Source organism: Nymphaea colorata, chromosome 5, assembly GCF_008831285.2.
Source record: "Nymphaea colorata isolate Beijing-Zhang1983 chromosome 5, ASM883128v2, whole genome shotgun sequence".
Taxonomy (NCBI): domain Eukaryota; kingdom Viridiplantae; phylum Streptophyta; class Magnoliopsida; order Nymphaeales; family Nymphaeaceae; genus Nymphaea; species Nymphaea colorata.
Window position 1 is genome coordinate 15358265 of NC_045142.1, and position 13699 is coordinate 15371963.

Sequence of the window (13699 nt, forward strand, 5' to 3'; positions counted from 1 at the left end):
TTCTTTTTTTATTTGATTTGGGGATTTGGGGATTTTGCCTTAGTGCTTGTAAGGTAGCCGTTGCCCACAGTCACTAGAATGTATCGGATGTTGCCTGTTCTCATTGAGGACTGGTTTACATTATCCAGAAATAAATCTGCATGTTTATACTTTGTTGTATTGTTTTATTTCATGTTATGTTTGTTTGAGACCTTCTTTCTTATGACTTATGAGATTATAAGAGTGAATTATTAATTTAATGTTTCTTTTATTTTATTATCATTTTTAATTTTTTAGAATATAATATTCGCGTGTATCCTAAAATTTTGAAAATTGCCGTGTCTGCGTACCCGTACCCGTGTGACATAGGATATAGGTCATCTAATCAACTTGACCAAATACCTCACAAGTTAACAAGCAAATTACTTTTCTAAGTCAAAATATAAGTTGCCATTTACTTTTTGAGAAGTCAGTTTTAATGTTGTATGTACCTTACAAGTTACAATGTAAAGGTGTATCCTACCATATATATCATAAGTATGGGGGAAAACAACAAAATACACCCCATTTCTAGAAGCGGGATGATGCAGTGGTACTCAAGACCCTTTTTCTATTGGGTTTCAAAAAGCCCTTTCCCGCCACTTCCAGACATTCCTAGGATTTTGGTCAAGAGTAGCTCTTGTTGGTTCGAGAGGGGAAACACTGATTTGAAGAAAGATTCGAGTATAGAAGACCGATTTGTAGTTGAAGAATGAGGAGTTTCTGAATTATTTTACAAAAAGTTATAAAATCTCTTCCCTTTGTTGTACATTTCTATTGTTTTGTGAAGATTTCCATAAATTTCTTTTGCTTTGTGAAGACATGCCTTCAAACAATCCTGCATGAGAATGGCACACAAGAGTAAGGAAAATGATTGGTTGAAAATCATTTGCAAGTATTGTAATTAGATGATAAAAGCCGACTAGATTATATTTGACTGTTTTTGTTGCTATTTGCATTGAACAATTTCGTCTTATCATGTCCAAATCTTTAAACCTATTTCAGCTATTATTTATGACATTAAGATTATCTTATGTTAAATTGATGAATGTGCAATGTCATAAATAACTCTACATTTATACGTGATATGTTTCCATGAAGAACATGTTGTTGATTTTTTCTGATTTTTCTTTATTTTATTATTCGTTTTGATTTTTTTAACTTTAAAAAAACAAGTTTATGATACGATGGCCAGACCAACATGGATTATGGTACACACTTTACAATACTGACTTTCACGCGTTTCAACTTATAAATCATTTAATTGTATTGACTGAACAGTTGATTGTGGCGGCCCTGATCCTGATATTTCCTGGTTTTTTTTACATCTGTGGATCCTTAGAAACATGATGGCTAGAAATATGATATTTAATGTGTCATCTACTATTTTTAGGCCTTTTTTTTTATAAATCTAACTACAGAAATGAGCTCAAGCTGTCGAAAAATGTAACAGCCAAAGGAAATCATGATTTTTCAATGTCTAGAGAAGGTTTCAACTTTTATGAGCTGACAGACATAAGACTATTGACTTTCAGACCCTTATAAAGTTTGATGTACAAATTGGATTGTGATGATCTTGTTTATTTGATCTAATGGTTTTGGACATAAAATCTGTCAATATGGTTGAATTCATCAAAACATTTTGAATTATTGGAAAAGCCAAATGGCACTTAAATCTCACTTATATGTGTTATAATATATAAGGTCCTTAGATTGTTGCAACTAAATAAAACAACCATTAACCAGTAGATAATATAGACGTGTGGTCCTTACATTGTGCCAACTGTGTCAATCAATCCTCAACATTAAATAAGAGAGATGTGTGGTTGAAATGTCCACAAAAAGAGGATGATCGTCACATCTCTTCCCATCCAATGGCTTAAGGTTGAAGGACAGCATTGACACCATTAAACAGTTGATACTAATTGTCACAAATATTGTTTTCAGATTTTCACCAGCAAGGTTTTTCTCGAGCATTTTTTAGCGATTTTTTTTCTGAGAAAATCTCAGGAAAATTTAACAAAATCTAAAGATTAGACAAAAATAAAACTAATAAAAAACTAATGAAATTAAAAAAACTAAACAAAATGGTAAAATGATGGTTTCATGATGATAAAAATGATCATACATAACTTCATTCAAATTCAAATTTGAAATTGTGATCATATTGAAGTAAAAAAACGAGGAAAAAAAACATGATAAAATGCGACAAATATATTTTTACCCAAAAAACACATTTTTCTCAGATTTTTTCAGTTTGCCTCATTAATATCGCAATATATTTGAAACTATCAAGATGTATGTGATATATATAGAGATATAGATATATATATAATCAATCCTCAACATTAAATAAGAGAGATGTGTGGTTGAAATGTCCACAAAAAGAGGGACGTCCAATGGCTTAAGGTTGATGGACAGCATTGACACCATTAAATAGTTGATACTAATTGTCACAAATATTGTTTTCAGATTTTTAACAGCAAGGTTTTTCTCGAGCATTTTTTAGCGATTTTTTTCTGAGAAAATCTCGGGAAATTTTAACAAAATCTAAAGATTAGACAAAAATAAAACTAAACAAAATGGTAAAATGATGGTTTCATGATGATAAAATGATCATACATAACTTCATTCAAATTCAAATTTGAAATTGTGATCATATTGATGTAAAAAACGAGAAAAAAAAAGCACGGTAAAATGCGACAAATATATTTTTACCCAAACAACACATTTTTCTCAGATTTTTTCAGTTTGCCTCATTAATATCGCAATATATTTGAAACTATCAAGATGTATGTGATAATGATATATATATATATAATCAATCCTCAACATTAAATAAGAGAGATGTGTGGTTGAAATGTCCACAAGAAAGAGGATAATCGTCACGTCTCTTCCCATCCAATGGCTTAAGGTTGCTGGACAGCATTGACACCATTAAATGGTTGATACTAATTGTCATAAATATTGTTTTCAGATTTTTAACAGCAAGGTTTTTCTAGAGCATTTTTTAGCGATTTTTTTCTGACAAAATCTCTGGAAAATTTAATAAAATCTAAAGATTAGACAAAAATAAAACTAATAAAAAACTAATGAAATTAAAAAAACTAAACAAAATGGTAAAATGATGGTTTCATGATGCTAAAAATGATGATACATAACTTCATTCAAATTTGAATTTGAATTTGTGATCATATTGATGTAAAAAACGAGAAAAAAAAACATGATAAAATGCGACAAATATATTTTCACCCAAAAAACACATTTTTCTCAGATTTTTTCAGTTTGCCATAATGATATATATATATATAAAGCACACATAGAAGACAGGGTAAACATGGTTCAGATTCAGGGTCATTTGTTCCACTAAGGTAAAACTTAAAGCTAATATTTTATTTTTCAAAATCTTAGGAGGGGTCATGGCCCCTGGAAGCCCCCCTTAGTGCTGCCCCGGCCGATGGTATCTGATCTAGATAGCAGAAGATACATATTATATTGATTATAGGTTTTTTAACATGTACTCAATGCTTTACAGATGGTTTTAAAAAAAAATCAGAAAAAATCTTAAATTCTCACTCATAGACACGTGCATGTGGACACACGAGAGAGAGAGAGAGAGAGAGAGAGAGAGAGAGAGAGAGAGAAGATTGTCAGGATGGGAGAGAGAGCATAATATCAAGATGATTGACATAACTATTAAGCTTTAGATTAAAACTTCACCTTCTCTGCAATCTGCCCCATTTGCGCTGCACGGAGCAAGACATCTTCCACTCCTCTTGCTTTCTCTGGCTTTACCAATGCAATTCTAGCCACTGACGCATACCAATCAACACATTAAACTCTAAATAAATTATATAAATAGAACAGATATTCTTAGAAGTTTAGTCTTCCAAGTATCCGAAAAGGAAACAGATAGCCCAGTAAAATAAATTTATAAGGGCTACGTTGAAATATATCTGTTGAGTTCAATTCATCCGAATATGCCACTAAGCCACTAAGATATGCAACCAACAAAACAACACAATGAACTTCTACTAAATTATATAGAAGCAAGCAGACTTCTAAAAATTTTATTCTTCTAAGCATCCCAACAAGGAGGGCTGTTCCCTGTGAATAGCATTTTTGAAGCAGTAGGATTCTGGATGACAAAAGGCAGAAAATAAGGACCCTAACAACATATGGGGTTCAGGAAATTAAGCCAGTTATAGGCAACCAAAACTATGTTAACATGGTAGAAAATGAAAAACAACTCAAAAAAAAGAGCCCTGAGAAGGTTGTGGTAATGAATTCAAAGATCCATACCCATCTAGAAGCTCAGGATCCCAAGGAGTCATGGGAATTAAACTCAAATATCTATCCTCATTCCTTAGCTCATAAACTGAACCTAGAGAAGGTACTTAAGTTTTTATTTGAACTTACTAAATTCATAACCTTGCTCTGTAGCTTTCAATATGCCCTTCAGGCCATGAATGATTCCCTAGACAACCTTTATTTTGCATGTCAAGGTTATCTTATCATACACGAGGCAATCAAACACATTGTGAGGAAGTCTAAAACTCCCTTTGCTACCAACAAGGTTTAATCCTAAAATTTGAATGAAGAAATTCAGAAGGCAGAGTTCTAACTTTCCTGATGCAACCACTGGGTGAAAGTAAACCTGGTGAATATACAGTCAAGCCAAACAGTCAGCAATTAAAAAATTGCTCATGGCCTTGTAGCTTTTTCTTAAGACCCAATTTCTGTTGAGGCTCTTAACACTTCCTGTTCAATTTACTAATCTTTTAAATGTAAGCACTGAGATATGTTTGCTTATGCCAGATTGCTTTAAGCAACAAGAAATATGATAACCAAACTCATGAAGCACATGAAGATTCTATTTTAAGTTTTTAACTTGACAGCACCACTTGTCCACACACTTCAACTGATAAAAATGTCCACAGAGAGCATTTTATAAGGCTGCCAAACAGGCTGCCAAACAATGTTATCCCATGTTGTCTCAACCAAAATATTTCTAAAATCATTCACTTTGCAATTCCATGCATTTTTCTACATATGAGCAAAGTAATCCCTCCCATGAAGAGAACAAGGAAAATTTTCTTGGAAGGTCAATATCCAGAGCACTTATAAGTGCAGTCCAAAGATTTGGTAGGTGATCCAACAGTAAAGGCTGTCAATGTAAGAGATGATCATACAACTCTTTCTTAAGTTGCACCAATATGAAGTTCAAAATTTTAAGTATACCAAATTTACCACCAAGCATATCCTTTTTATAGTTTATTCAAATAACGCAAAAAGGTTGCATTAATCCTCGGCTGCAGACATTATTTATGAAACAATCTATCTAATATAGGAGGCATTAACATACATGTTAACTCTTTAAAGTCTTCATCAGAAGTAAACAATCTATCTAATATAGGAGGCATTAACATACTTGTTAACTCTTTAAAGTCTTCATCAGAAGTAAACAATCTATCTAATATAGGAGGCATTAACATACTTGTTAACTCTTTAAAGTCTTCATCAGAAGTAAACTTCCCTCAACAAATTCAATTTTACATACTTTCTATTCTTTCCGGTAGAAACCAAATTTTCACCTAAACATTCAATAAAACTAAAAGTTGAATGGAGTTCAACCACTTTTCTAAATTTCTAATAATTGGCTTCCCATCTATTGGGAGCCCAATTACATATAAAATGTCCTCCAGTCTAACTAATAAGATTCTAAATTAAAAGTATTGCATACACTTAGATTTATAGTAGCATGTCACTGTTGCTTCTTCACAGAAAGCGCAATCCTCCATAAGGACCATAACATACTCGACTGAAATGGTTCAAAAATTTTGACTTGTAGATGCCAAATATACAAGGCATATGGAAACAGCTCTGACGTTTTTTGGTGCCCAGCCAAAGGATGACGGTTGTGTTATGGTAGGAGAACTGCAAGCAAGACTACAATGGCCACACTGCAAAAACAAAGCTAGAATGCTAAGATGTGAGAGATGAGGAGTGAACAGGTCAGAGAAGATCACAAAAGTCACTAAAAAGTATAGCAACAACCAAGACAAGCAAAGAGAATGCACCTAGGTTTGTGGTATATGAATGAGCAAACGAGTGAGTAAGAGGGGGAGAGAGCAACAAAGAGAGTCTAGCGGAGATGGAGAGTCAGAGACAGGTTGATTGAGATATGTTGATGTTGTATCAATGCTGGAAGTACTAAAGTTAGAGCTGCTGTCAACTCTGACATATTGTTTTGGAGTGACCTGCTGGTGATGTATCAGCATTATTAGAAGCGGTGATCGAGATTGAAGTTGCTGTCAACTATGACATACTGCTGTGGATCATTTATAGCAGAATATATTGACTGTCTTGAATCTGGTACGCTTTCTTTTTCTCTTCAAAAGGCAGGCCAGTTTGCTTTTCTAATGGATGAGAAGGAATATATCTCACTCCAGCCCCTTTTTAAACTCACTGCAACCAACTATGTTATATAGGCTTCAACCATAAAGCACCATATAGGAGGGAAAGGTCTTCAGGGTGACATTGAAGGGACAGAAATTGAGCATACAACAAGCTTTACTGAAACCATAGATGGAAAAATTGAAGAGTTTAAGGGAAATGAGAGAGATAAGGCAATCAACGAGTTTGAAAAAAAAATGGAAAGAATGGAAAACCAATCATCACAAGGTGATGTCTTGGTTACAAAACAGCATGGATCCAATCGCTAGAACCCAGTTAGCTAAATTTGATTTAGCCCACGAAGCATGGGAGTACTTGAAAGAGACACGTGCCATGAAAAATGCGGCACATAAATGGAATTTTCAAGCAAAAAATCTCTAAATTACAGCAATAAAACAAATCCGTAAAAGAATATTATGGAGAGTTCTCTCAATTGTGGGATGAATTGTCTAACTTTGAACCAAAATGGAAGGATCTCGAAGATATCTTACTTAGAGAAAAACAGATTCAAGAGGATAAGTTCTATACTTTTCTTATGGGAATAAGGTCTGAGTTTGATATTGCAAGAACTTCTTTACTACACAAGCCAATTGTCCCTACCATGAATGAGGCCTTGACTGACCTTATCATGGAAGAGAATCGGCTGATACACTACAAAAAAAATCAATGACAATGTTTTAACAGTTTCAAATCCAGGAAATCACGTAAGGGATTATAGACCCCCTCATTTTGGGAAAAATAATGAGGATACCAGCAAGAAAATTATTTGCTTTGATTGTCATGAACCCGGGCATCCTAAACCTAAATACTCAACATTGAGGAGATTTGATAAAAGACCAGTTGTCACTGAAAATAAAGCTGCTACAACTGAAAGTTCTGATCAAAGGACTGTTCAAGGATTCTCTCTTGTGGAACTTGCTGAAGCATTGCAGCCCTATTTCAAAGGAGGTACTTCTACTATTGCCGCTGTTACCACTGCAACTCAAGATAATATTGCTTAGCTTTTGGACTCCAGAGCTTCATTTCATATGACACCTCACAAAAATAATTTTTCAAATATAAGAACAAACTCATTTCCTTACTTTGTTTCAACTGCAGATGGGACTTCTTTGAAAATAGAAAGTATTGGAGATATTGAAAAATACGATAAAAACTCAAAAACTTTCAGAATAGCCAATGTTAGACATATACCCAAATTGAACTTGAACTTGCTGCTATATGCCAAATTACTGATCATGGTTGCCCAGTTGTTTTTTCACAAGATAAATCTTGGATACATGATCAAGTCTCAGGGAGGACGATTGGGAGAGGGGTTAAAAGAGATCTTTATTACATGGAATTTCGGATTTAGTACTCTTTTTGTGATACTGCAAAGAGAAATGACATTCTCACATGGCATCAAAGACTAGGGCACACTAGTCATGAAAAGATGAAATGTATTCCTTTTTTGAAGAATGCATGTAATGATAATCACCTATGTAGTGAATGCATATTTGGAAAAATGAAGTCCCTGCCATTTCCGCTGCAAGGCCTGCTGAGGTTGATCCCCAAAAATTTTTATTAATAAAAAATTGACTATATACAATGGACAAAAACGTAAGAGGAAACCACCCAGATTAAGTGGGGATAGCATCCCAAATAAGTTTGGACCCTACAAGCAATGGCTTCAGTAAAAGGGCAACCACTTGACAAGAAGGATTGCCGTTAATGGCATCTCCCCTGCCAGGAATAGCTTTACCAAGACTTAGGAAAGAAGTTGAGAGGGACAAAAATCAGTATGCGGGCAAAATCTACCCTTAACATCATTCTGGTAAAGGGATCTACCTCCATTAGCATGCCCCCCTTGAAGCAGCAATCCTCTTGAACACCCGTTGATTCCATTGGTGGGTCTTATGGTAACAGAGGGATTCTGACCAAATCCTCAACACTGAGTGACATGTCTGCTATGTCACATAGGTACGGGTACGGGTACGGACCATTTTCAAAAAATTTGGGCGCGGGGGTACGGCCATACATACATGGACATATATATATATATGTCAAAAAATTTCAAAATGAATAACATATTCACAAAACACAGTATGGAAGTAATTAACATACAAATATATCAGCTTTCTTGATTCTCCGTCGCATCATCAAGATTAGAAGGAGCAACAGGTCACGCTTTTAAGATATATTGACATCGCTATGGTTATGGCTCACACTATTATCGAAGAGTCAAGTTATAGAGAAGGAATGGATTTTCGAAACATTGTATGGAAGATTTTAAATGAAAAGTTGAGAGGAACTACGTACAAGAAAGGTTTAGAGTGAAAAAGGAAACAAGAAAAGAGGGGGATTTTTAATTTTCAACTCAAAAACTGGACAACTTTGGACTTGGTCAAAGTTGACCAAGTCCGAAAATAGACAAAAATGATCCCGGGTACGTTGATCGTACCCGGTACTGCGTTGACCGCACCAGGGCCATACCCGTACCATACGGGTACTCCTCCCTAAGAGGAGTACCCATGTGATAGAGCATGCCTGGTGCCCAGTGACTGGCAACCAGGGTTTTTCCTCCAATCTCAAGCGCTTGTGCGAAGAATCACCACAAGATCCTGTTGATTATCGACCCTAACCATGAAAGCACCTTTGCTCAAAAATGAGAAGCGATGATTACTAATCTCAGCCCAAAAACGTCGTAGGCCATTCGTAATGTAGGAGTATTCCAATGAAGCAACATATTGCGCACCAGCAGAAAAGACGCTTCATCCGCTCCAACCCCTCCTCCAGGATGAAAACCTTCAGACAGACCTCATCGCACTCCACTTCCAATGGCTCTCCGTACTCCTACTCATCCTCGTCCATAGTGTCCTGAACTATACGTTCTGCCCATGATTTCAGAGATGGGCTTCATCGCAAAGCCAGAACAAGCTGTCCAAAGGCCGCAGGGGCCTCTCTCAATGGTCGTCAGTTCTCGCATGGTTATGAGGGAACCAAGGAGTAGCAGTCCGCTCCAATGGCCTCGCTGTAAGAGGTCTATCGCTCCCTCAGGGGACCTCCTTGGCCGCCGAGTGGCCGGCAGCCATGGCTGGAGGCGAAAGATTTGAAGTCCCCAAAACAGCAGGGGAACCCTAGCAGACGTTCTCTCTCCAACCAACAAAGAAGAATGGCTCTACATACATGTGCTCGCAAGTCCCTTCTATTTGGCGAAAGAACTTTTATAAGTAAATCACCTTTTCAACTTGTTCACTCAAGCATGTGGGGTCCAGCTCCGATTATGTCCAAAGGTGGCTACTCTTACTGTCCTATTTGTTGATGATTATATTAGATATGCACGGATATTTTTCCTAAGCATAAATCTGATGTGTTTGTAGATTTCAAGAACTTTCATCAACTGATCAAAAACCAACTCCAAACTGATATAAAAATTTTTAGATCTGACTCTGGTGAAGAATACACTTCGAAGTTCGAATGTTTTTGAAAACTATTTGAAGGAAAATTACATTGAACACCAGAAATCTTGTCCAAGAACCCCACAACAAAATGGAATTTCAGAAAGGAAACATCATCATATCATAGAAATGGACTGTACTCTTCTTCTAGCAATGGAAGTTCTGAAAAATCTTTGAGCAGAACCAATGCTTACTGTTGTCTACCTCATAAATAAAACGCCTTCAAAAATTTTGGACAAAATCTCTTGAACCTGACTACAACAGACTAGTTTTTGGATATAAATGTTTTATTCTTAATGATCAAGGGACAAACTTTCACCAAAAGCTTTGCAATGTGTATTCATTGGTTATTCTAAGAGTCAAAAAGGATATAGATGTTACAATGTTGAAAATGATAAGCTTTACGTTTCAAGAAATGTGGTTTTTCATGAACATGAAAAGGGGTTTGAGAAAAAGAATCCAAACATGATATTGGTTATGCTTTCCTGAACGATTTGATGCCCATTTATGCATTTGATGATGAATGTGACATGCTTGATAGCTCAGGCAATGAAGATGCCTTAAAAAAGAGTGTTGAGCATAGTATTCCCTTTCATAGAGAAGAATCTCCAAGAGAAATCATTAACCATATAAGAACAAAGGTAATCATTTTTCATATGATTCTAAAGCACATGAACCAACATATATATAACAAACAGACAAAACCACAACTATTACATCTTTCTCTTGCTTGGGAGGACAAAATCTGACTAAGCATCAACTGCCTTCGCTCGTCTGCTTCCCTAGTACATACACCAAAGAGTTAGTAACTTGGGCTGGAAGACAAAACTCCCTAGATCCATAGACCAAAGTATTAACAACTAGGGCAGGAGAATCAATTCGAGCATATCATTTAGTCGATCTAATCTCACCAACCTTTTAGCATCTTCTTGTGCTTTTTGTTGATCTGGGTTTTGCTGATTCCCCTAAATTAGAAACAGCAAGTTGAGTGACTGTATTAACGGAAGACCAAATCAATGATACAGAAGACTCTCTCTACTTTTCTGGATATATAAAAAAATTGCTCACAAGATCATGTTGTGCCATCAACTGCTGCATTCTTCTTTGCCTGATTGCAGCTAATTCCGGATCATCCTTAAGGAGCAAAAGTCAAGTTAGAAAACAAAGAAAAAAGATTCACCAACAATGTAGAAATGGCAAAAATCATAAAAACTATCGACCAATATTGGTTAAAGCAAACGAATTGTTCATTAGCAACTGTAAACGGTAGTATCTGCAAACAAAGTTTGCGAAGCATCAACAAACATAGAATTTAGTCAAAATCATAGTGCCAAATCAACTCGGATCGTCCACATAATGGGTCACACTCCAGGGCTCAACACATATATTACCAAGTTTTGGAAGAGTTGACATTGGATCGCTTGATTGCTACGATAATTATACACGTTCACGATCATCATCAACTCATTCACAAGAGAAATAATTTTTCTGTTGGACATGGGCCAAGATAATCATATAGCAACTTGTTATTCAACATATTAACGACAGCAGGGCTTGTGGAAAACAACGAACTTGAACTTCTCAAATTTGTAAGCTCGGTAATTAGCCTCTTAGACAAGAAACTGTCAATATGGGGCCAATTGCTTGTTTTTCCTTCTCAGTCAAGAATTGATTCCATGAGCTGACTCATTTTCCATTTGCTTTTATCAAACTAACAAGACTAGTACATGATCAGGACCAGCGCACAACACTGTTGAACACCTTTACCAATGTATGTCACCGAAAATCCGACGAAATGGGCTATAGATGCATTGTTCAAACTAACAGTAATAACATACAAAAAAGAAATTTTGGGATTTTATTTCATTCACTTACCATTTAATTTAGGAAATGGATCGGACGATATATGAGGGATTATGGTTTATCAATAAGTATTATCACTAATTACTATCCCTCATAAGTGGTAAGTCGATTCACCTACATGTATCTACTTTCACGAAAAAAGGGACAACAAAATTTCACGTGGTCAGGAGGAAAAGATGGATATGTAGAAAAACCAGCAGCAACGACAACAACAACGACAGTGAAGAGAAAGAATTAGAAAGAAAGGGAAATCCTCTGAATATCTCTAAGTTAAAATCCTCGTGGGAAAGAGATTCAAAGAAAAAACGACGAGAAACCCACTCTACAAGAGAAATCCAGAACAATGGAAAATTAATGGCGGCAGGAAACTATTGATGTATACCTCGCTATTCATCTTCACTCCTACTTTCCTCTTGCCTCTTTGTCGCGTTCTGCTCCCTCCTGTCGGAGCCCAGGCCTGGAGAGCTTTTTGAGGAGAGAGCGGTTGGACAAAAGCAGGGGAAGAAACCCTCCCGGCACGATGACCAAGGTGCAAAATGGAAAAAATATTCACCCCTGCAGGACCGGAGCGAGGGCGAAATGTAGCTGTGGACGCTCGACCGGACCCTACGTATTGACGTCAGAAATAACTTTCCAATTTTCGTAAAAGCCTTTTTTTTCCCATTTCATAAGTTATTTTTTTATTCAAAGCACTTTCGATGTCTTGACATATTACCTGTCACACCTCTCATACGCTTTAATTTGCTAGCCTCTTTTCCATAGTACAGCACGTAGCCTCCTTTTACAATAGAGCACAGGGAATTGACATTTTAGATATTCACTGAGCACCTACCATGGAAAACAAATGCCACATCAAGTACTCAATGAAGTAAGAAAGATGCGGCCGAGTGGCCCCAGCCTGAAGGGTCGAACATTGAGTTTGATGCTCCAACATCCTATTCCTGACCCTCACCGAACATTGTGTTTGATGCTCGAACACCCTACTTGGTGGGTCTCACAGCGAGAACTTGACCTTCACGATTAACTCTTTGTTTGGATTGAAGGAAATGAAAAGAAAGGGAGGGATGAAAATGAAAGGGAGGGAAAGTGAATAGGAATGAAATGGAATTGAAAGGTAAAAAATGAAAAGAAATTGATGATTATAAAGCTTGTTTGGATAAAAGAGAAAAAAAATGATAGAATTTCTAATACTTTACAATAATGTCCCTAACATTCAAATAAAAATATTTTTAATTTGATCTCCTTATTCAATGAGGAACCACACTTACACTCGACATTTCATTATATAGTAATAAATATGATAAAAATTTATATCATTCAAACAAATTTCCAGGTGCACTAAATTTGATGACATAAAATGACAAAAATTTGATTTTGGTAAAAAGGGCTTTGTGAACACCGGCATCCTATTTATCTTTTATTATCAGTGGTATATGTAATTTTTTCACTCTCTTTCTCTGTCTCTTTGTGTTGTGGTTCGTTTCTTGAGTAAAGGTTTTGTCAAAGTTGGTATCTTTTGCGATTTTCGTCCATCTTCTTCCTCTAAGGTTTGGGTTGTCATCTTTTACTATTTTGAAGAAAAGGTTCTATTAAGGTGCTTTGGTGTTGCTGATGAGAGTATCAGCTGAGGTTTCATGGAGCAAATGAGGTTCTGTTTCATCCTCCGGTATTTTTTTGGTTCCTATTATTCCATATGATGAGAGGTATCTGCCATTCCTGGGTTGACAAGGACTCTATGCATATGCATTCTCAGAAGGTGCTTAATCTTCACATTCTTTTTGTTATGTTGTCACAAAAAGTGTTATAGTTCCATTGTTCCTTGAGGTTATGTCTTATTTAGAATAGTGTTTTGGATGCACTTATCATGTTGGAAAGTGTTGGCTGGCCCTTTTTAAGCATATGGTTGATTTGCAAAGGCTTGTTGTGAT

General features: G+C 36.0%; 1 protein-coding gene across 1 annotated transcript in view; it reads right to left on the reverse strand.

Moving 5' to 3' along the window:
- LOC116254809 (uncharacterized) overlaps window positions 1-12571 on the reverse strand; it is a 28705-nt gene extending 16134 nt beyond the window's left edge. Inside the window, exons 1-6 of the mRNA XM_031630392.2 lie at window positions 12487-12571; window positions 12154-12377; window positions 10977-11042; window positions 10824-10873; window positions 10626-10690; window positions 3739-3830 (exon numbers count right to left, since the gene is read on the reverse strand). Of these exons, the coding sequence (XP_031486252.2) occupies window positions 3739-3830; window positions 10626-10690; window positions 10824-10873; window positions 10977-11042; window positions 12154-12377; window positions 12487-12502 (513 nt within the window). The 5' untranslated portion in view covers window positions 12503-12571. The remainder of the gene's footprint in view (window positions 1-3738; window positions 3831-10625; window positions 10691-10823; window positions 10874-10976; window positions 11043-12153; window positions 12378-12486) is intronic.
- Window positions 12572-13699: the final 1128 nt, after the last annotated feature.